The following is a 24,245-nucleotide window of genomic DNA, read 5'->3' as shown; positions in this document are numbered from 1 at the left end:
CAGTGTTTATGTTGGAAGTAGGATGAAAACACCAGACAGAGAATGTGGAGGGAGGGCTAATGTGAAAAGGATCAGTCTAGTAATGAGGCAGGGAAGGGACAGTGATGGAGAAAAGTGGATAACGGTGATATCATAGCTACATCCTACCCTATAGTTAAGGAGAGCAGAAGAGTTCTGCACATTATATATCCAGAAAATGTGATATAGTATGGAGTATTATGCAGACTTCAGCTGTTGTATATATCTCAATTTTAATTGGAAAGAGAAAGTTACCTTGTGGGGGAGAATTTACTGATGGAGGAAATGAGATACAGTGCTGTAACTGAATAGCTTTGTTTCTCCTGAGCAATGCTGCTTTGCAGGAAATAAGCTCGGGTAGTGTGATTCAGTACTTTCATCCAGAGTAGTAGACTTTGTTTTCAGTGAGTAGGTGTTGGATAGAATTCGAAAAATTTGCTTGTTTGTATATGTGAACTCTGTTTCACAAAAATATTTACTGTTGAAATGACCTTGTGAGAACAATGTATTTCTTTGGATTATATTCTTTTGAGGTGGCTGTAAAAGTTAACATGAAAGAAACTACAGTATAAATTATTGTATCTGATTGTTAAACCAAGAAGAAATAGGGAATTGAGAGGGAAGGCTGAAATTCTGTTCCTCATTATCTTGGAGCAGTGTGGTGTATAGGACCATATGCTGTTTGTGGACCCCTCAGCTATTCCTGATGAAAGATCAGATTATCAATGTAGTTGTAGTCTGAAATCCATAATTCTGTCTAGGCATTATGCTAAGTATGTGTGTAGATACATCAAAACGGCTGAAGTGATTAGAGTTAAACAAATTACTTTGAAGTTCCTGAAAGCTTGGTTCTACATTTAGAAGACATATAGGAAGGGAGAAAAGAGTGAAGCAATGTGAACATTCATATGGATTATTTTCTTTCATTTTATAGTTTCTGTTCTTTGTTAGTGAAAGATTTCTTTCCTAGGAATTTCAAGGGAAATCAGATTGTATTCTAGGGAAGGCAACTCAGAAACAAATGCATTTGCTAATCATTTTAATCCCCTTCAATCAAACAGGATTACTGTTTGGCTTTAGCAATAGGAGTGGGTATTTCCTTAGCTATAAAACTATAGAGTCTTGCAAAGCACATGTTTTTAATCATTTGTTTTCCGGAACTGTAGGTGTATGTTATACAACAACAGAAAAAACACCAGGAGAGTCCTCCTACACTTTGAGCTCCATGTAGAGTAGATGCTAGCTGCGCTGAAGAGAGTAGCATTGAAGAAGCAATGAAGTAGTAAATCTTTTGTAAGCTGCTTATTGTTTGGTTTCATTCAGTCTTTTGCTTAGTTCATTCTCTTCTGTTGCTTAACTGCTCTAGTTGTGGATGATGAGCTTTTCATGTAAGTATTTTCAGTCAGTCTTCTCTGCTAGGGATGGAGTGGTAGGGTTTGCCACTACCTTCCTTCTCCCCCAAGCCCTATAGATGTGCTGATGGTGCATGGACAGATGGTGCTTGGTTACATATAGATTCAGGCATTTTTCTCTTTATTTTCAGTCAGTTGATTCAGTACCTGTTTCCACTTTTTTTAAGGACTTTTAAGAAATGCTGATAGACCTGGGTGTGCTTCTCTGTTCTAAGATGCTTGAATTTAAAATGCAGAAGTTGCTCAGTGTTTCGGCATAGGTAGCAGCTGTGTGTGAGTTTACCTTCCTAATGATCAGTAGTATAGGGAAGTACTGTGTACTCCATTTTATAGGTACCTTCTGTGTGCATGAACTTCCTGATTATTTTGGCAAAGGCTTTAGTTTTATGTCAAATATGATGTAAATGGTATCTTATGTCTGCTATTTGGTGCACTAATAACTGTAACTTTGGATTATTTTGGAAGATGTCCTTAGTGACAGGAGTGCCTGTTAATTTTTGTTGTAGAGATAGCTGTTGAAATTCCAGCAGAATTTAAGATCGTTGTTTTTAAGACTGTAATATTGTCTTGAGATGTCTCTAGTTGGCACCTAAAATGAATTGACAATAGATGACACGGTTTGGATGCATTCTTTCAGTGAAAAACAAATTCTCAGATGGAAATTCACAAAATATTATGTTTATTCATTTATATAATAAAAATGAGCTCTTTACCCACATCTGCAGTATGACAAAGCATCCAAAAAAAAATGAAATTGGTGCAATTTATTTTTCAACTTAATCAAAAGGGGCAGATACTGATGTTATCAAAAGTTTGATTGCCGTAAATTGGCTAATCTTACAGTTGCATTAGCTGCTGTTAATTATGATATCAGGCAGTTGTTTTTAATGGGGGGAAAACTGTATTAATATTGAGAGACCCTGCAGAGGTTTTTGAAGTTGGTGTGCTGAATTATGGAGAGGTTGGAGTGAAAATTGCAGGCTGAAGTCTGGAAGCGACTGTAAAATGGAAACAATTTTAGTGTTTCAAGAGAAAAGGGTGTATAAATAAAACACCCTTATTATTTAATTGTTGCTTTGGTTGTTAATTTACTTGTTTTAAGAACTTTTATCATTTGACACAGGGCTTTCATATGAGAACTGGTAAATGAAACTGAAAGGTTAACTATAGTATGTATTAAATTGTAAAAGGAACTCTCCAGAAGCAGAGAATTTTTACATGGATTGAGGGATATTAAAGATTAGTAGGCTTTTCAAGACAGTTGTCACTAGAACTTTATCTTGTTATCTGTGTTACTTTGTTTTACGTAATGATGTATCTTAGGATGTTGAACCACGTAATACTAATACATGGATGTGGGTATCGGGAATTGGCTAGTGCAGCTGGAAAATTAAGCAACAATTAAATAATAAGGGAGTTTGATTTACACAATCTTTGTTTAAAAATGAGCCATTGTAGAAAGTGCATCAAGTTTATTACATTGCTTATGACCTCTGTATTTAAAGTACAGTCATATTGCCTTTGAAAGCAGATAGCTGCAATGTTGGTGATGAAATAAAAAGGAAAAAACATTTATCAGTATAAAAATTGTTTAATGCGGGAGGTAGATGTGTTCTGGAGAAATAGTTGGCATAAGCAGCCTCTGTTCTTTTCTCTTAGGCAAGAGCTTTTATTATGCAAAAATGCTTGGTGTCTGATCCCTGGTTAAGTATGTGTTGCATTTCCAACTTCTTGTAGTGAGGGAACATATGGAAATGGAGTGATTAATACACAGATGCAGCACCCTTTTTGTTCAGCATGCAACGGTATCATGTAGTGACTTGTATTAATGATGTAATATTTTGTAGGCTCTGAACCTCTCATTTGAGATCTCTCTTCAGTGATGGAAGTGGTTTGTTAGAGAACTCTGATTTTGAGGCCTCACATCTTTCTTTTGTAAAAAAAATAAAGTCATTGTACAAAGTTATCATGCTCAAGTGTAGTTTTATATACAACATAGAGCAGTGTCAGAGTTTCCCATGTTTTACCTTTGCCGCAGAATTACCTTTTACTTAAAAGTATTAATTTCCCAAATTTCCCAAAGCAATTGTAATACCTCTTTCCACTGTGCATACCCTTAGTTGTATGCACAATAGTTTCTAGCCAAAATGTTTACTACATTTTTCTGCCAAATAGACCAGTGCTTATTCAGACAGATTGCCTTGGCATTGGGCCTGCAAGAACCACAAACCCAGATGCTGGAGAAATAATGCTTTTGTGGAAGGGGAATTTGCAGAGACAATTCTGCCATAAACCCTGTCTTTTTTTATTGCATGTCTGTCTGTGTACCTTCACAGTCTCTTAAGTAGACAGGTCTCACACCCAAGAGTTTATTTATACAAATCGACTGTCATAGCTACTGTAGAATATAATGTTCTGGAGCATTGCTTCACATGCGCACTACAAATAAAGTAATTACCCAGATTAAAGCTTTTATAATTCTTCTGCTAGAACGCGTTAGAGACTAGAATGCCTTGCTCAAGACTATGCCTATGAGGGCTTTTTTTCCACTCTTTGTGTAAGTCCTTCCCTCAATGTGCAAGGTGATCAGTGGAAGGAAACTGGAGAGAATTTAAAAAAGAAACCTAATACATGGTGGGAGGAAATGACATAACAATAAGAGAATGGAAAGAGAATTTTGGAGGGGGGTAACATAATTTTGGAAGCTTTTTACCACCTTCTATAGCAGAAAAGTGGATTGAGGCCAGCAGTGTAGGCAGTTCATTTCTAACAGAAGGATAACAGAGAGAATGTCTGTGGATATCTCTGATCTTTTGAGTCAGAGAGGATTAATTACAGCTAATATCAGATTGCCGGTAAAGATACACTAGAAAAGCTAAATGATTATGCTTGCTGGATATGAGTAGTCAAAACATGCTCTTGTTACTTCTTAAACAAGACCAGCCCAGTAAGGCACAAGAGCAGATTCTTGCTCTGCTGTCTCTACAGTCATTATTTGATCACTTCTCTTTTCCTTACTAATTGACCAAATTTCTTCTTGAGTCCTTTTGGTTTTGGGAAGGACATTGCTATTTGCATTCAGCATCTACAGCAGCCTCTGGCTTTATTACTTACTCTGAAATACTGGAATGGGTGAAGTACAGAAGCACTTATGGCTATTGAGTGGCCCGATATTTTAATGCAGATTGCTGAAGCGGAGAGTGAGATTAAATTTTATTTTAAAGATATAATGGTTAAGAAAATTGTTTATATTGGATCTGAAGTCAGTATATTAATATTTTATTTGAGTCTTTGTTGATTAGATGTGCAGTATGGGGAAGAACATACAGGTTCCTGTCTCCAGGATTATTTTTCAAATGACTTGATAATTTATTTTCCAAAATATTGTTACTGCTTTGGCTGTACTTGCAAGCATTTAGTTGTTGTTATTGTTCCAGTGGACTCTTTGTTTCTTAAAGAGTGAAAAAATATTGCATACCTTGAGATATTTTACAAATTCAGATCCAGTTTTATAAATGCTTTCAGCAAAAAATCCATCCAAATGATCAAGAATATGAAATAGCTAATTTTAGTCTTTCTAAAATGGAGCTGCTGTGGGTAAGAAGGAATGTATTAGGAGAGACTTTCGACTGTTTTAAATAAAAAATAGAGCCGGCTCCTTTCCCTTCCTCCCTCACAACTTCCCACAGTAGGCTGTCCTGCAGTCATGAAGGCACTAGTGCTGAGCTGTGAGAAGTCATAGTTCTTATCTTTCCTTGTCTGGAGTTAAAAACCTTGGGCTTCTTGTTTCTTTTGATAATACCCTGTTGGGTTATGTAGTGTTTCTGGTTGAGAGCCTCTTAGTTTTTTCTTTTTAAACTGATTGTTGGGAATGGGGAGACTACCCTGAGTAAGGATGTGTATGCATTTTGCTTGCTGCCCTGAACATCTGCTCTTGGCCCCTACCGGTAGAGGATATCAGGTTCAAAGGAGTGTTGATCTGACCCAGTATGGCCATTTTTGTGTTCCACTACAGAGAATTGCTTTCTGAATCATGAAAAAATGGGGCATTGGTGTAAGGACACTTGCATAAGATAAAGACCCAGACTTCTACTGTGAGTTTGGCACAAAAGATATTTAATGAACATCTAACGACTAGAGCCTGGGACACTCTGTTTGTGCTGCTACTACATTGTTTTTCCCCATACCCTTTGCTTCTGTAAAAGGCGCCAAAATCATCTTTGGGATATTCAGTTACTCTTGTGTCCTGGGTTTAGCAGTTACAGTCAATTTTTCTCCTTCTTGGTAGCTGGTGCAGTGTTGTGTTTTGACTTTCAGCCCGGGAACAGTGCTGATAACACTGATGTTTTCACTTGTTACTAAGTGATGTTTACCCTGACGAAGGACTTTGTGAGGCTCATGCTCTGCCAGGGAGGAGGAAAAGCTGGGGGGGAAGCAGAGACAGGACACCTGACCCAACCTAACCAAAGAGGTATTCCTATACCACAGCACGTCATGCCTGGGGGTGGGGTTACCCAGAAGGACATGGGTTCTTCTGGGTTGGACTCGTTTTTCAGTGGGTGGTATTGTATTCCCTTCCCTTGTTATTTTCTCTTATCATTGTTGTCGTTGGTGGTAGCAGTGGTGATTTCTGTTGTACATTGGTTGCTGGACTGTTCTTGTCTCAGCCCTTGGGAGTTGCATTCTTTTGATTCTCCTCCCCATCTGTCCGAGAGCAGAGAATGGGAGAGCCCCCAGTGGTTGGGATGCGGGCCTCGACTGCTTCCAGCCTGGCACCACTCACTGGGAGTGAGTGAATAAGCTGTCTGGCTGGAAGCAGTGGTTTAAATGCTGCACAAGCTACCGAGAAGGAGAAAAATTGACTGCTACTGCTAAACCCAGGACATCTTGTTTCTGCCTTCCTGCATTTTTAGCCCCCCAATTAAATATGATGAAAATAGAATGGTTTGTTTTCCTCCCATTTTGTTTTCCACTGAAAAGATCAAATAATACATGCTTTTTTTTTTTTTTGTGCCAGCCTGGAATGTATTAAATATATTTACTCATACGAGGCAATAACCCTTCCATGAGAAAGAAGCCTGTATATTGCACAGATCTAGTTAGACAATATAGTTTTTTGGATTGATGCTAGTTTTGAGGTTATTCTTTTAATGGGGATTTTTTTTCCTTTTTGGGGGGTGGGAGAAGGGGAAGCACCAATGAAATGTTTGAACATTGTATTTCCCAGTGGGCTTAAATCTTCCTAGGCAATGTGCAATGGACGTGAATAGCTGCATTGTAATTTTAAAATGTCTGGGCAGATTGTGGCATACCAAGTAGGAAGTTTCAGTAGTCTCATTTCTTCCTGGTAAGGTGGGTTTGGTTCTAATTAGTTGGCACATTTTATTGTTCGGAGTCGAAAGCTTGTGAAGGTGAAACTGGAAACTAGACCTTTTTTCTACATAAGGAAAAAAAGTTTTGCTGCTGATCAATTGCTACTTTAGTCCTCTCTCTATTGGTCATTTTAAAAGTGTGTTTTCTTCGTTTTTTTTTTTTTTTTTGATATGCTTGTTCCACTCTCTAATACACTTATCACAGACATGTTTGTTGCTAAATTCTCTTCAGGCATATAGGACTTTAAAATAGTTTGTGTTATGATTTGAATATTGGTGCTTCTGCACTCTGTATGGACCTCAGAAATGCACTTACTTCATTATTGTAATCTTGACATTTTCAACCTGTGGCGCCCCAAATACCTAACACTTGTGTTACTGAATACCTTGAGAAGAACACATTAGCAGTGTGTCCAAAGCATTTGTGATAGATGCCAAAATGGTAGCCTTAACTTGCTCTGAAAAAAACCAACGTGAGTTAGAATTGTAAAAAAACTTGCATATTGAAGGTAATTTTAGGATTGGGGTTTTTGTGGTGTATATGATCATGCGTAGTAACTGCAGATAGATAAACTAATGGAAGATACAGTAAGAAAAACGAAAAGTTAGATTTTTCAAGCTTAGAAAATAAACATGTCTTTAATAGCTTTCACTATTAAAAAAGTGTATACGTAGCTTTATGTTGTAAAACAGTTTTTCAAACTAATTTAAGTTTCTGTGACATTTTAAGAGAGATTAGTTATGGATTTTGAAGAAGTGTACTGATACGAGCGACAGGTTTGATTAAATTGGCTAATGTTCTCATATTTAAATTCAATGTCACCATTTATTTAGATGCCTTGAAATTCATGTCAGGAGAACAAGATCAATACCAGGCTGATCACAGCATATTAGTTCTGGACATGTCAAACAAGTGATCCCTGTGATCTCTATATATGCTGCAGCAACGCCACATAGATTCTGATATTAAAAGTAATTTAGCTTAAAAATGCTTTCACAAGATTAACATTAGAAGTCATGTAAAAGTAAGTGAACAGAAGACATAGATCCTGTGTTCAAAAAACCTTTGCACTGACAAGGGCACACTAAGGAAGGTCACTTCTGAGTTTGTTTCAGTTCATACTGCATAGCACCACTTCTACAATAACGTAGCTTCTTTACTTATGTACTGTATATAATTTGTTGTTGTGGGTTGTGTCCCTGTCCCCTCTCTCCCCGGCCCCCCCCCCCCCCCCCCCCATCAAGGCTATATTTACTGGTTTTTTTTTTAAAGAGGGAAGTCTGAGTGCTCATCAGTTGAAACTGAGTGGGACTACGAAAATGATTATGGCATCTTTGACTACATTGTACTGAAATAAACAGATGCCAAAATAAACAGTCTAGCAATGGAGTTTTTTGAGTCAAAACTAGAAGTATCACATGAGAGGCCAAAGTGATCCCCACTATATGATTTACATGGTCATTTTTCTTCTGGTTCAGAAGTTTACTGGACGTTCTAAGTGGGTAAAAAGAAATGCTGAAGTATGCAGTGTCGGAAGCCATTTTAAATTTCACTGCTTCTGGCAGTACTGAACGTGCACAAAGCAGTTAAGTTAGGGGAAGGTAGCATTTTGACATGTGTGTGCACATCTGGGTAGTGTGTATATATTTATGAAACATACATTAGAAATTGAAAGTACAATAAAACTACTGCTTTATTTAAATTGATTTCTAAGTGTTAAGATTTGGACAAAGAAAAGGATGGGAAAATACGAAGAACAATACTAAAGTCAAAATTTTATGCCGAAATTAACCATTTAAAACACTAGTTGTGAATAAGAACCAATGTCTTTCGATTAAACATAGGTGAAGTCTCCTTCCACATTTTTTGGTCTGTAAGCAAGATTAAAATACAGAGCTAAAGATGCAGAGTTTTTCAGTGTTTTGTCCGTTAGGCATACAGAGCCACTCTTAAATGCAGCATTCTCAAAAGATTTTGCAAAGGAATGGAGGACTAGAAGAAACCTTCCACAGGAGCAAGTCTAGTTTCTTACCACAATAGGAATAAACATATTAATCTTTCATAAAGTTATTCAGGTCCATTTCATCTCCTGTTTGGAAAGCTTTCCAGGATTTTGTTTTTCCCTATTCCTAGTCACAGTTTGCTCAGGTACAGATTTAACTCAGCTGTTCTTATGCTAATATTATTTTCTAGTTTAGTATTTCTTGGCGTTTGTATCTTTTTCTGCTTTATTACCACCAGTAAGGACTTTAGATGGGACCCTCTCCATTCTGGAGAGAGGAGGCTACTTACAGCCTGTCTGACAGGTTAACTGAACATCACAAGTTGCAGGCAGTTACCCAGACAAAATCGTACTGATCATTAGTTGCCTCTGTAATAGCCCAAACACCTGTGAGTGACTAGTGATCATTTCATGGCAGCCTGTTCTTTCTACATTTTATGCTTTTCAGTATTTTATTATTATTATTGTTGTTTATTTACTCTAGCACTTCGTGTCTTTATTTATATTTGCCTAGTGGGCAAACACTGGCACAGGTTGCCAAAAGAGGTGGTAGATTCCTCATCCTTGGAAACATTCAAGTTGAGGCTGGATGGGGCTCTGAGCAACTTGATCTAGTTGAAGATGTCCCTGCTCATTGCAGGGGGGTTGGACTAGGTGATATTTAAAGGACCCTTCCAATCCAAACCACAGATTCTGTGATTCCAATTCCTTCTAGCTATCTGCTTGAGCTAGCGAATTTTGGTTATCTGCACCTTACTGCCAGTAATATAATTACAAACCGGTGCAGTTCAAGAAAGACTTTTTATTTCATACTTCCCATACTGGTGGGTGAAATCAACATCTACTTTGCCTCCCATTTTATGTGTATAATTTTTCTTTAAGCGTTTATCAGAGTCAAAAATCCAGTGCTTCAGAGCCACAGGCAAACTGTCAAGATCAGCATTTTCGACCTAGACCTTTTGGGTGTTCCAAAGAGTCGGTAGTATTTAGTGACTTTTTTTGTTGCTGTTTTTGTTGTTGTTTTGTTTTTAATTTGTTCTTTTGGCTTTGGTGGAAGGAGATATCCTGTGTCTTCATGGTTCTGTTTTTCATGGCTACCTCACTTTGGCACCCCGTGGTGGTTCTCCAAGCATCTGATAAGCTAAACCCCTTTATTCTCCTGACTTGTTTTTCTGCCTGAGCTGTGAGTTCGTATATAGATTTTTCCCTTGAATACACAGCTTTGCAGTCTTCACTGTTAAATTTCTTCCTGTTCTCACTAGTTGCATCAATGAATTCAATTAACAATAAACTGCTCTTATTTTAAAAGAATGAAATGTAGGGTATTTTTGTGACAGTTTGTTCATTTTGGTAATGACAATATTCTTTTAGGTTTTATATGCAAATACAAGTGCATGGAGTACTGACTGTCACAAATTACTTCACTTTTTTATGGTTTTGTTTTTTTTCTTTCATGACTGGAAGAGGAAAGAAGTAAGTTGAGTCAATGTTGCTTTTGTATGAAGGTGGATATTTTGTTCCTGGGATAACTTGTCTCTGATTTCCATGGCTTTGGAGTGGATCATCTACCTCAACAGAAGCTGAGCAAAGTCCTCTGCTAGCAAAGTCAGTGCTAGGTCAGTGTTAGTCAAGGTGGTATTTAGCTTGCTTTAGTCATATTGTTTCCCTGGATGTTTCAGTATTGTACTGCAGACCCAGTGTTTGCTGTCACAATAAAAATGTGGTAGTGGTTTCCAGACAAACTGAACTTACAAAGCCCATTCTGTTGTGAATGGATATTCATTCAGAATATGAATGTGAAGAAATGTTTGGACTAATGTAATGTTAAGGGTTTAAAAAAAATATATAGATGGTAGAAATAGCAGCATAGTAGAAGTGCTCACTGCGCGCAGGCAACTACTGAATTCTTGTTCAGAAATTTTCCCAGAGGATTCTTCCGCAGGAGAACCTGTGTATGTTGGTTGTCCTACTCATTCCTGTTTTTCTGATTGTCTTTTCCATTGGGCTCTGTTGTGTGAAGGGGTTGACTGCCTGAGAGCAACTGAAAAATAATAAGTCAGGGTTTTTTTTTTCCTTACATCGTTTTAAACAAAGATCATGTCTCTCCTGTAGTTTACAAAATCTCCTTAAGCACCTGCCCTGGCACAGCTGAAAAGGCAGGCAGGGGAAGAAGGGAAATACCCAAGGAAGCCTGACCTGGCAGTCTGTATGTGTTCATCACATTAGGGTTTTAGGTTTTGCTTCTTCTGTAGCCCTCAGTACTGTTTGTGTGGGGCTTTTTTCTATCATCCTTGTTTGGAATTTTGATGTGGACAGCTGGCTGAGATAGGTAGATGTTCAAATTGTTGTGTTGGGGCATTAGCTGTCTGTCATTTCTGTTTGACCTTGGCTATGTTGTGTCTTATGCATTTGTTCTGCTGCTGCCTGATCACAGTGAAAGCATGAACTGGTTGAGAGAAGTTGTAAACCAAATGATGACTTCAGTTGAGGAAGAAGACTTGAAGTTTTCCCTTACTGAGAGTCTGTGCTTTTTGACTGAGGCAGTCATGGGTCAAAAGATTTTGTGAATCCATAGGTGGATCTGGACCCCTGACCCTAGTAATATAAGTTCATAATTTACCCAGTGCATTTTTTCATTTTTTTCTTCCAACACTTCTCTTTTTCAAGTGTTGGAAGTTTTCAAGAAGTACTGTCCTTTTTTTTTTTTTTTTCTTCCTCTTCCCTAAGCTAAGGTGCAGAGATTCAAGTAGTTTATGAGCTGTACACACAAACCTGAGTCTTAGCTGAGAGCTGAGCCTGTAACTTTTTAGACTCTGTCAGCCGTCTCTTTGGACTGTTGTTTGTAATGCTAGTAGTTTAAGACACTCCTTTCACTTTGTGTCCAAGAGGATAATTGCCCTTTGATGGAGTCCTTGATGAAATTATTGTTCCTCTGTAGTCAGCTGATCAGATGGTGTTTTTCTGAGGTTATTTTTAGAACTCACCAAATACAGTGAGGGAGTTTACTTTGTGTACTCCCATCCAGACAGGTGAGTAATCTAACCTTTGAGATCCCACTGTGTACAGGTTTGGTGTAGTGGATGCAATTCAAATTGCTGCAGAGGGTGAACAGAGCTGTGTGTGACTTCTATAGGCTTTCTTAGTTTTTTTTTTCTCTTCCTGTGTACTTCAGAATTTCAGGTGAAAAGGCCTCTATGGTTCTCCTGCTAACATGTTTCAGATGTGAAGTACAAAGATGCTGAAGGTAAAACTTCTGAAGGATATAGGAGTACTATGGCACTATAATGTTAAGGCACCTTCTAAATCTGTTGGTTTCCATGGAATGCTGTGAAGATTTTGCTCAGCTATTTGTGGTCTGAATGCATTCAGTTTAAGAACACTCCCATAAATATGAGGGATAATATTTCTTTTTGCATTCAGTATGTTAAAATGATTGGATAGGGTCCTAGGGACTGACTTTTCCACGTACATTTCTGTTGTACAAATTATTAGCAATAAAACAATAGTAAGTCAGGTGTGTAACAGCTGCAATTTGCTAAAATCTTTTGAATGAAAACTGGAATGAGTTTGGTGCTTTTTGCTTGTTTTTTTTTTTAAGCGTGTATCACACTGAACAGCTCTTGGAGTAATATAATTTGTAGTGTTTGGTATCGTTCTTCCATGGGGTCTAAAAACATGACCACATCACCATCTCTGGAACTCGTACTTAAATTTTCTTGCAGTTTTAAATAGCTTGTATAATCACAGTTCTGCATCTTTCTTCTGGAACAGTGGTACATTTTTGGGTTTGCCTATATGTCACTTCAATAAGCAGAATGGCTGCCTGCTTCCACTTCTTTCTTTGAAACAAATTGGTTGTAAGTGCTTCGGTATTCTGGGTAAGATTTAAACTTGAATTTTATGTTGTGTTGATGAAAAGTTTGTCTTAGTTTTAAAATGTGTGAAAGATATTTGAGAGTTAGTTTATTCAGCATAACTGAGAAAATTCATGTGGTTGGGAGTGAAATTAATTAATTGTATTATCCAGGAAAACTGAAATTAAGTTCCATTTTTAATATTCTGTCTGGGGCAGTAATATTGCTTGTACCTTTATCAGTGTCAGAATATATGATGGCTTGAAACTGTTTCAAGCTTATTTAATAATTTAACATTGAGAGAAGATACTGTGTAAAGAGTTTCATTTTAGATGGCGCTGGGTGTGTGATGTTAACTAACAGTTACAATTACAGGAGGCTTCCAGGGCACAGATTTACCAGAAGGCAATCCAGTATTTTGCATTTAATTTTTCTATTTTTCTTTAGGCTTTGGATGTTGACCGAACTGTTCTCTATAAGATGAAGAAATCTGTCAAAGCCATAAACATATCTGGTCTGGGTAAGTATATAATAATTCCTGGTAGTTTATATTGGTGAAATTGGAGAATTTAAACAGTCATCTTACTGAATCAGAAAGAGTTATATGAGTAACTCTGAGAAGAGAAAACAGTACATTTTAAATAGCAGTCTTGAACATTGTGTATTTTAAATAGCTGCTTGATCACGAGCTCAGTAAGAATGAAATTTTGTGAGGTGGCTGAACCTATCTAGCTGTCATACTGCTACCAGGTGGAGAAGTTGTGCTCTATCCTCTTTCTACTAGGTCTGGACTACCTTCTCCTTCTGCCACCCCCGGTGCTTGGCAGACCCCTAGATGAGCTTTGTTGCTCATGTAAAGCTGCATGTGCAGTGTACATGCTAGTACCCTAGGCCCGCTGTAGGAGAGGATCTGGTTCGAGAACATCCTAAGAACCTGAATGTACACAAGTCCATGGGTCCTGATGAAATTCATCCGCAGGTCCTGAAGGAGCTGGCAACTGAAGTTGCTAAGCCACTGTCCATCATATTTGAAAAATCGTGGCAGTCAGGTGAAGTTCCCGATGAGTGGAAAAAGGGAAATATAACCCCCATTTTCAAGAAGGGGAAAATGAATGACCCAGGAAATTACAGACCAGTCAGTGTCACCTCTGTGCCTGGCAAAATCTTGGAGCAGATTCTCCTGGAGGGCATGCTAAGGCACATGAAAAACAGGGTGGTTGGTGACAGCCAGCATGGCTTCACAAGGGGAAATCCTGCCTGACCAATTTGGTGGCCTTCTATGATGGGGCTACAGAACTGATGGACGGGGGTAGAGCAGTTGATGTCGTCTACCTGGACTTGTGTAAAGTGTTCGACACTGTCCCACACAACATCCTTGTCTCTACATTGGAGAGAAATCAATTTGATGGATGGACCACTCGGTGGATAAAGAACTGGCTGGATGGCCGCACACAAAGAGTTGTGGTCAATGGCTCAATGTCTGGCTGAAGACCAGTAACAAGTGGTGTCCCTCAGGGATCGGTGTTGGGACCGGTCTTGTTCAACATCTTTGTCTCTGACATGGACAGTGGGATTGAGTGCGCCCTCAGCAAGTTTGCCGATGACACCAAGCTGTGTGGTTCGGTTGATACCCTGGAGGGAAGGAATGCCATCCAGAGGGACCTTGACACACTTGTGAGGTGGGCTGATGCCAACCTCATGAAGTTTAACCATGCCAAGTGCAAGGTCCTACACCTGGGTTGGAGTAATCCCAGGAGCAGCTACAGGTTGGGCAGAGAAGAGATTCTGCAGAGAAAGCCCTGCAGAGAAAGACTTGAGGGTGTTGGTTGATGAGAAAATGAACATGAGCTGGCTTCAGTGTGTGCTCGCAGTCCAGAAAGCCAACCGTATCCTGGGCTGCATCAAAAGGAGCGTGACCAGCAGGTCGAAGGAGGTGATCCTGCCCCTCTACTCTGCTCTTGTGAGACTTCACTTGGAGTATTGTGTGCAGTTCTGGCTTCCACAACATAAAAAGGACATGGAACTGCTGGAACAAGTCCAGAGGAGGGCCACGAGGATGATCAGGGGACTGGAGCACCTCCTGTATGAAGATAGGCTGAGGAAGTTGGGACTGTTCTGCCTGGAGAAGAGAAGGCTGTGTGGAGACCTCATAGCAGCCTTCCGGTATCGAAAGGGGCCTATAGGGGTGTGGGGAGGGACTCCTCATTAGGGACTGTAGCAATAGGACAAGGGGTAATGGGTTAAAACTTAAATAGGGGATGTTCAGATTGGATATAAGGTGGAAATTCTTTCCTGTTAGGGTGGTGAGGCACTGGAATGGATTGCCCAGGGAAGCTGTGAATGCTCCATCGCTGGCCGTGTTCAAGGCCAGGTTAGACAGAGCCTTGGGTGGCATGGTTTAGTGTGAGGTGTCCCCGCCCATGGCGGAGGGGTTGGAGCTAGATGATCTTAAGGTCCTTTCCAGCCCTAACTATTCTGATTCTGTGATTCTATGAAATCAACTTAACTGGAATTAAATGAGCACCTGGGATGGTAAGGCATATACATCATCAAGAGCTGAGGGCATGGGAGGGGTGAAATTACTCTCTTTGGCAGCATCAGAGACTACATTGGCTCTGCTGCTGTGTGAAGCATCATCCTACTTGAAGGCTTCCAGTTATGTATGTTGAGAACTTCATGACAAGAGAGAACTGATGAGCTGCAATTTCATATTTTCATGATGCATAAAGTCAGATATTTCTGAATGCTGATAAAAATACAAAGAACTGTTCTGTGTGCATTTTGATCTGTGTGCCAATCTCATGGAGTTTTGTGTGTTTATCTTCTTTGCAAAAATAACTGAAGCTTTTGTTTTTTGTGAATCAGCAGCTTTCTGTGAATAACAAACAGCATTTGTTGGCTTTTGTTCTCACTGTGCAGTTCATAGCAATTAGAGCTAACAAAACCTATATTACATGTGAAACAGATAGGCCTGGCAACCTTGGAGAGCCACCAGTATCTGACAGAACTTGTGGGAATGTTGGTGTTGAGATAGAAGGTTGTAACAAGAATTGCTGTTGCGGTGTAATTCTTATCAGCTAATTGAAAAAAGTTCCTTCTTGCCTAACATAATGAAGCTGTTATCTTTGGATTGTGGAGGTTCTGGTTTAAGATTCATCTGGAGCTGTGTCATCTGTTACATATTTATTTGGCACCCTATCTTCTGTTTTTATGGTTGTTCCAGGATTTTTTTTTCTCATTTATTTTTGAGTGCTTGACTGTGCCTCATAATCAGTGTACTTGTCAGAGCAGTTTTTGCATAGTTTTTAAATTCATGCTGCCCAGTCTTGACAAGAAAGGTTTAGAGGCATTTCTTTTACTCCAGTAGAAATATCACTAACCCAACCACTTGGCAGCCCTTAGGGTTTCTTTTGACAGAACAAAAACTGGCCCTGCACTCATGAGAACTTTTACTGAGGTTTTAATATAGGTTCCCTGAGTATTAAATGCACATGTTTTGGCTTTCTTTTTTAATGCGTGAACTTAGAAACTGTGATAGAGGATTAGACAGTAACTCTAATTTGTATATAATTTAGTTTCTTACTTTTAAAAAGGTGTCTACACCCTCAAACAAACCTGACTCAGATGTCTTTCTGGTAGGTTCCAAACCTTTTGTTTGTAGAGAAACTTTTTAAATCCATTGGGAAGAAACAGTAGGGAAGGGAGAGTATTTTGGAGGGTTACATGAGAAAATACAATTTTGTGTTCTTCAGAAGCACTTACGGAGAACCAGCTCAGCTAATGGTATAGCTGCAATAGGAGCATTCTGGGCTATGTCTCATAACTGCTGTTGATCTGTTGGTTTGTTGGCTTTGCTTAATCTGAACATAGATCCAGAATAATGGTCCCTAAGATGCTAGGGAATTGAAAACTCTTGGGGATGTTGTGTGGAGTAGAAAGCTTTTGTTTCCTGTAGTACAAAGTCAGCATGGTTCATCTGCTGCTTGCACATCTAACTGCGGCAATTAATGGTGGCAGCCTTTTCATCTTATTTTCATGCAGTGACAGGCTTCTCTTTTTGTTGTGTCCTGACCTCCACTTTCCTGAGTACGAATATGTTAAGATGCATGTAGGAAGCAGTCAGAATGCAGAAAACAATATGGAAATAATCTCCCTTACTGGGTAGCTGTGTGAACTAGAGGAGTTTGGACTTGCCGCATCCTGCTTTTTTTGCTGTCTGTGCCAGTTTGTACAGGTATGTCACGCAGTAGTATTAGCGGACATCCTTACTTCATCTTACAGCTCATGTAGCAAAAGTTTGGTAAGTGCTTAGCTCCTGCTGTTGATGCAGAGGAGAAATAAGTACAATTCAGTGCTAGGGCTTGAATGGCTATATGCAAAGTATTTTTTACAGGCTGCAATTTAAGCACTCAAGGTAGAAACTTGCAGAATTAATACCATGTCTGTAACTTCAGTTCTGTATGTACTCTGTGACAGTCTTTAATTACACAATATTGTACCACTACTTCACAGGGTTTTAGTTTCATATGTTGGAAAGTAAAGAAAATTTGTAGCTACTTGAGAAATAAAGTTCTTGAAGGGCTGGCCAAATAGGAATGTGTACAGACAGGCTTGTTTTTAAGTTGAAGCATGCCACCTTTACTGAACAGGTTTATTGCATAACTAATTCATAGAAATTTGGAGAAAGTACATTGCATCAAGAACCCTTTGGATATTAAATGTGTTGGTGAATATAAATGGGCTTGAAACTGGATCATTGCTTGTTTGAACAGATTAATCCTCTCTAAATAATCTTCAGGGTTTATGCTGGTCTCATGTAAAGACCTAGGAAGGGTTTTTGTTCTTTTTAATGCATAACTTGTTTTCTAGGGTGTGGGGTTTTCTCCTGGCTTCCTTTGAAGCATCAGAAGTTGGCCACAGCTAGAATAAGAAATAGGCAACATTAACGTTCTCGGGTGCCAACATGGGGTGCTTTGTCCACCTGCTCAAGTTTGACATGGTTACTAAGCTTGGGCTCAGAAAGACTTTTATTCCACAAATCAAATTGACAAGGACTTTTAGGCCTGTTCACACAAGCAAGTAATTTGGTGTCTTAGGAGTGAATCAGATTTATTTTATATTTGAATCCGGGGAACTTGCTTTAAGCCTAGGTTTCATCTCATTATCTGTGCTGAATAATCCCCCAACACTTTCAGCTCAAAGCTGTCTGAAGGACCCAGTTGTTAGGTGTGTGCTGGATGGTGCAGCACAAACAGTGATTCAGAACCTGCTGTATCTGTTAAGCACTGGACCGCTTCTGGTTTCATTGTCTCAGAAAAGAATCTAGTTGTTGTGAACCAAAACTGCTTTGAGAACTGAGCTGGCCTGTGGTAAATGCAGACTGCTAGGATTTGCTTCAGATCCCCATTGGTCCTCTGAGTCAGGCAGCTAACATAGGTATGGATTTTGTCCTCATCTGTAATGTAGTTTGTAGTTGCATTTCGTTAGATGGCCTGAGAGTCTTATTGGATCTGTTACCTTCTGAGCCATCCCAGACTCTGGTAACACGCTTGATCTCCTCTGTTCTGTTGTTCAGCACACAGTTAAACATAACACCTCCCATTAAAATTAATAGAAGCGTTAATAGAAGACTCTAAAAGTTCATTCAAGGAGTTGAGAATTGTTATGTGGTCTCCAGTATACTGCAGGAATATTTTGGGTCTTTCTAGAGTCACCTGTCAGATGATTGTCTTGTCTTGACTCTTTGTCTTTTGTACAGCATGTGGATAGATACACATAAACCAGAATTAGTGAGATACGTCATACTTCTGGTATATCTGTGTTGAAACATAAATAATAAATGTTCATTGTATCAATTAAATATTTTTAGCAAGCGATCTGAAAAGTTTGGAGTTTTTGTGTTGTTTTTTTTTTTTAGCTCAATTATAATTTCAGTAGCCTTTTATTTACTGATATTTTTATATTTTGCTCTTTTTGAAGCTCATGTGGAAAATGAAGAACAGTATACGCAAGCACTGGAAAAATTTGGAGGCAACTGTGTTTGCAGGGATGACCCAGATTTGGGAACAGCGTTTTTAAAATTTTCTGTGTTTACAAAGGAATTAACTGCACTCTTCAAAAATTTGGTAAGAATTACTTAAGAAAAACATGTTGAAATTTTAAGGCCATTACAAAGGTTGTATTTCTGAATTATAACAGCATTTCATGTTTAAGACAATTTGTGTTTTAACAACCGCTTTTCTTAAAAAAATGGAAAATGTCTCGTGCTAGCCTTTCCCATTGCAAAACTCAAGAAAACCCCCGACCCTAAACCAAAAAAACACAGCACCACAAAAAGCAAAAAAAGCCCAACAGAAAACCCTCTTCCAACAATTCTTGTATAAGAGCTTCTCACAATTAAGTAATTATAACCTATATTGTAAAACACTCATATCAGTTTACTTTAAATTTGTGAAACCAGCAAAACCCAACTTGGTGTACTCTGTGTTCATGTTGCTTTTACTTCATTTTTTCACACTTTGTTTTTATAAAGCGAGATTTTAGTGTCCCTGGAAGAGAGGGTCTCTTGCTTCTCAGGGAAGAGAGTCAGGAAAACAAAATCGAACATAATGCTATAACGACAATAGAATCCACTGGGGACCAGTCCTGCAATTGAAGCTAGTAAGACTTAAAAGCACTCTTCAGTGAGCCAAACAGAAGAATAGGAGTTTAATTATGAATGGAGAATTTCCAGCCTCAATTTCGCATTAATCAAAGGGCACAAAAAGAGCAGATTCCGATTACATCCTACTAGCTGGAGCTTTCCCAGATTTGTTTGAACCCCCAGAACTCTTAAACCAGGGCTAGGAAGGGGAGATGACCCAGATTTCTACAAGCCTTTAGAAGTCTGCATGCTGAAATCAGTGGGTTGGAGTTGCATCAAATGCTAGACCAAATATCTGTAGTTTGCAGCCAGCTGGTCATAATCAGTTCTTTGGGGAATGTTTCCAGCTGATGGGAATTATGGCAGTCCCATTCAATTCCTGATACTGTCCTCTTTTTATGCAGTCATGGTATCGATGAGGGAGAGTCTAGCCCCAGCTGTATTTATCAACAGTGAAATGTATTTCATATTGGTCATATTGATTAGACTACCTCTGGATGTACAAATACTACCTGATATTATATATCAGAGTAGGAGTCATCCTTACCGAGTGTCAGTCAGTCAGTTACCCTGAATCTCCCATACAGAGGCAGATTGCTCATCTGAAAGGGAAAATAGAATGGGTCTTCTAATTGATACCTTCTGTTGACTAAACCCCCTTTTCTGTCATATATTAATTACAATATGGTGACTTCATTAGGCAAATAGATCTGGGAAATGTGATGTTTAGGCGGTTTTAAAAAGCAATGTACTAAAAGCTGCACCCCCTCCCTAGAAAAACCTTTTAATGTATTATATTTCAAGAAGGCTCTTAAAAGCTACAAAATGTTGCTGTTCTTACCAAAAATCTTAGCTGTTTGTTCTCCTGTTTAATTATTAGAAAAGAATTATAAACAAAATTATAGCTTCATGTAACTTTGCCTATTAGAAGTTAATACCAGTAAAGTGTTGGTAACTGGTCACTTTGAAAATCTGTCCATAAAGTTCACTGATGGAGGTCTAGTTTTCTAAGAGCTTACAAGAGTAATGTACAGTAGTTGGAAATAATTTGGGATGCTGTGGTTTTTTTATGGTCATAGCCATATATGAAATAAGCCCTATGCATTCGTACAGTGTGGTAAAGTATCCAACTCTGATTAAGCATGTTGGCAGTAAAAACAGCCCTCTCCTCTCTTGTTTCCTTGTAGCACCCCACATATTTTGGTTGTAAGTAGTTTCATCAGAAATGTAGCCAGGGCCATGCAGCCTTCTGCTGTTAAAAAATAAAATAAAATCTGGAAGGTACTCTTTTTAGATAGAACTATCCCTTTAGTTCCCTAGGGTGCTAAACTTCCACTGAGGATTTCAGCTGAAATGAGTTGGGAATGTGTAAGCAAGTGAGAGGACATGTTCAGACTGGAGCAGATGCCAGAGCTATTAACACTGGCAAAGCTTTAGGGCTACTGTCAAGTTTTGCCTTGTCATGTATTTTGCCTTTGTTTCTAGAAGTTGATGTGTTCTGTCAGCTCTTGGCCTGCGTGACATTTAGAGCTGTGGCTCTAATGCCTTTGCAGAAAGATTTTCCTTAAACTTATCTTTAGTAAGGAAAGAAAGGCCATTGTAAAGTTGTTCTACTTTAGTGGGGAGGCTGGGTTCTTATTTTCTCTAATAGTTTTAATGCTTTCCCAAAAGACTTTGTTTTGTGAACTTACCAAGGCATCAGTGCTTTAAAATATTTCATTAATAGCTGAAGGTTTTTTTTTTATTAGCTTTTGATTTTTTTTTTTTGATTTTTTTTTTTTTTTTCCTGGAATCCAGTTATTCAACTGTAAACTGTTCAGGTCTTGGTTTCCTTGTATGTGCTTTACTATGTTTCTTTTATGTGTGCACTTTTAAATAGTGCATAAAGTAATCTTTGAAGAACTTTGGTTCTTCATATTTGAAATGGTTTATAAAACATCTTTAAGAAGAAATAGACATTTACTGTATATCAGGTCCTTGTAACTACTCAGTTTAGCCTTTCTTACACATTGTTTGGATAAGTTTATGATACACTGTGCACTTTTGCTTTTCTCTTTAATAGCTCAAATATAAAATTTTTCTTAAACTTCTGGATTAGGAATGTTTGGGGTATTTTTTTGTCTTTTTTCCTTTTTGTTTGTTTTTTGTTCTTTTGGGTTTTTTTGTTTGTTTTGGTTTTTTTTGTTGTTGTTTTGTTTGTTTTAAGAAGATTGCTCAATGAGTGTGTCTTTTTTGGTAGTGAGCTATCAGAAAATAGTAGAGGCATTTCCAGAAGTAAAATGGTGCTTTTTGTGGCATGTACAGTATTGCTTCTTGATGGCAAACTCTGCTGTTTCCTGGCTGAACGATAGCATCCACAGTTCCCAGGTAGGTTAGGGCTGTATGGCTCTTGCATATAGCATTAATTACTCTTCCTAATAAATTTAGTGCCAAGTGATAAAGATGTGAGTCTTAATACAAAAAAACGCGAGGACACAGAAAGTCTCATTGCAGTATGTTTTCACTTTAAATACTGGTTCCTTAAATCCAGTTTTTAGATTGCTACACTGAAAAAGAAAATTTATGTAGCCTTTTGTCTTTGTCAGCCCTACTTGAAAAGGGATTTGATCTGTGAAGATGAAGTGGCAATTTAACAAATTCTGTTTTCTGTATTTGTTGTTCTTCTATATACTCTTGTCCTTTCTTTTCATTTATTTTAATTTAAAGTTAATGGAACATGCTGGATTGAGAGGACTGGAATCTGATATTTTCTCTCTGTGGAAAGTAGTTGGGAGATTTCCTGTGAAAAGTTTTTCTATTAATAATGCTTGGATTTTTAGCTGGGGGAAGTGGACGAACAGTGATAATATTTTTCTGACCATATGCTCCTGCGTTGCTTCATCTTTTAAAATGTAAGAAAAAAGGAGATTTGCTTAAAAGGTAACAAATAGCAAGACTGAAGGGAGCCTCTTTTCTATATCATATGATAAACTTAAGAAATTTATGCCCAGAAGAATTCTGTTTCCAGGGTAATAGTTGAGACCAAGATTTTAAAAAAATGTTTGGGGTCTGAACTTTCACAGGCATATTTTGCTTAGAAGGTTTCATCTTAGCTAAGTGCATTAAAAAAGCTACAGATATACATATTGGAATGTATGTGAATGTCAGTGATGTGAGCTGTGTTTCTGATTTTCACTGGTACACTTGAGGAAAAATTGGCCTAATGGCAAGAAGAAAAAATTAGTACTGTTTGGTTTACACTTGTAAAGATATAAACCAAAGATGTAATAATTCCTCCTTGGTGGCATGGGTTCAGCTCCACCTGGCAATCTCATCTTTACTTCTTTGCCAAAAAGATATTGATCCAACTGGAAGAAATTCAGAGGACAGTAGCAAAAAATTTATCAGGGCTTGAGTAGCTTGGTTCATGAAGAAAACTTAGAAGAAATGGAAATACGTAGTTTGCTTCGCAGGTAACGGTGATTTTAGAAGAGCAAAATAATAAATTGCATGTAAGTGGGATCGCATTCTGAAAATACTAGATGAAGTCTCCCAGAGAAAGCGATGGAAGTTTACCACTTAGGTGTTTTACCCTGGGTTAGAAAGTGTGCAGTTGGGAACTCTCCACTGGCAGGATAGATGGGCTGGAATAACTTCAAGTATCTTTCTTCCTTTGCTTTAAAAGCATAAAGAGAAGAGTTTTTAAAAATACCTTTAAAAATATCTTATCTATAGAGAGCGTTCTGATTTCTGCTTGCTCCATGCTGTGTTGCTTGGCCTTGTCTTACTAAAGCTCACATCACTTTGGAAAGTATTAAATACAGTAGTAATTGCCATGAAAAATGAAAGTAACTTAAACAGTGATTCATCAGCAGGCAGTGCTGCCATCACTTGTGCACACCTGACCTCATTGGTGGTTGGGGAGCCCATGGCCAAGAGCGTGTGCTGCATCTAGAATTCAGTTGTGTCAGTTTAGGAGTCCTGTTTTGACTGTCTGGATTTTAGTTTAAATTGGAAATGGTTTAAGGTCTGCTCTGTTTATCTGTGTGTTAAGAAAATTATTTAACTATTAAAGCAGTGAAAATTTCTTGTGGGTTTTTGTGTTATTTTTGGTTAGGTGGTTGCTTTTTTCGTTTGTTTGTTGTTTTTTTCCCCCCTTGTATTTGGAAAATCCCCGAAGTACTGCAGCCTGTTTTGGAAAAAACTCATTGAAATAATTTGGAGGGATGGCAAATACCAGCTTCAGTGTTTAGCCATAGGCTCTTCAGCTGATTGAAAATCTTCTTTCCCCTTTGCAAATGTTGGCTTGCCTGTTGCCTCTACCATTGCTTCTGCATATTTGTTTATTTTTATGTTCCCCCTCCTGCCATTTCTTCTTCTCATCCTCTGAGCCTTCTCCAGTTTAGGAAGTTTTAATTCATTATCCTGTCTCTGTCATCTTGTTGGAAGCTGTCAAAGGAAAACTGCGAGTCTGCCAAAGAGCAGTGTTGGAGTGGAAACTATTTATTTATTTTTTTAACTACTCTATTTATTTTTTTTTTTTTACACATGGAACTTGCTGGTGTTCCTCAGAGACAGGACTTGAGTTTCGGTGAAGCTTTCCTTCACTTTTGTTCATGTTTCTTCTTAAAGAATATTTTAAAATATAAAAAAGTCAAAATGTAGGGGCAGTTGAATACATTTTACCTCCCTGTATGCACACAGAGTAGGAGCTGCAGCATATTAATGTTTCTCTTTGTGCAGAAAAATGGGTCTATATTTTTAGATGGTTCAGCTTAAGCTTCTGAAAGAGGGGAAAAGCATGCAAGACGTCTCTTATATTTCTTGCTGCTTTATAAATACAAGCAAGTCTGATTCATCTAACTAGGTTAATAATGACAAATTCATGCATTATGGATGTTTACATTTGTTGCAAATAAAATAGGACATAGGGAATACGATTGATTGATGGCTTGGCTTTGCGA

The 24,245-nt window shown here is 38.3% G+C and overlaps 1 protein-coding gene across 4 annotated transcripts in view; it reads left to right on the top strand.

Annotated features, from left to right (window-relative positions):
* ASAP2 (ArfGAP with SH3 domain, ankyrin repeat and PH domain 2) overlaps positions 1 to 24,245 on the top strand; it is a 90,733-nt gene that overhangs the window by 9,663 nt on the left and 56,825 nt on the right. For all 4 annotated transcript variants that reach the window (XM_062634538.1, XM_062634537.1, XM_062634536.1 and 1 more), the window contains exons 2-3: positions 13,107 to 13,179; positions 18,639 to 18,784. In XM_062634538.1, the coding sequence (XP_062490522.1) occupies positions 13,107 to 13,179; positions 18,639 to 18,784 (219 nt within the window). The remainder of the gene's footprint in view (positions 1 to 13,106; positions 13,180 to 18,638; positions 18,785 to 24,245) is intronic.

Source organism: Pezoporus occidentalis, unplaced genomic scaffold (assembly GCF_034315485.1).
Source record: "Pezoporus occidentalis ecotype Australia unplaced genomic scaffold, CSIRO_AGI_Poc_V1 ctg43, whole genome shotgun sequence".
In the NCBI taxonomy this organism is placed as follows: domain Eukaryota; kingdom Metazoa; phylum Chordata; class Aves; order Psittaciformes; family Psittacidae; genus Pezoporus; species Pezoporus occidentalis.
Note: the sequence above shows the minus strand (reverse complement) of the source record. Positions and strands in the feature narration are given on the sequence as shown.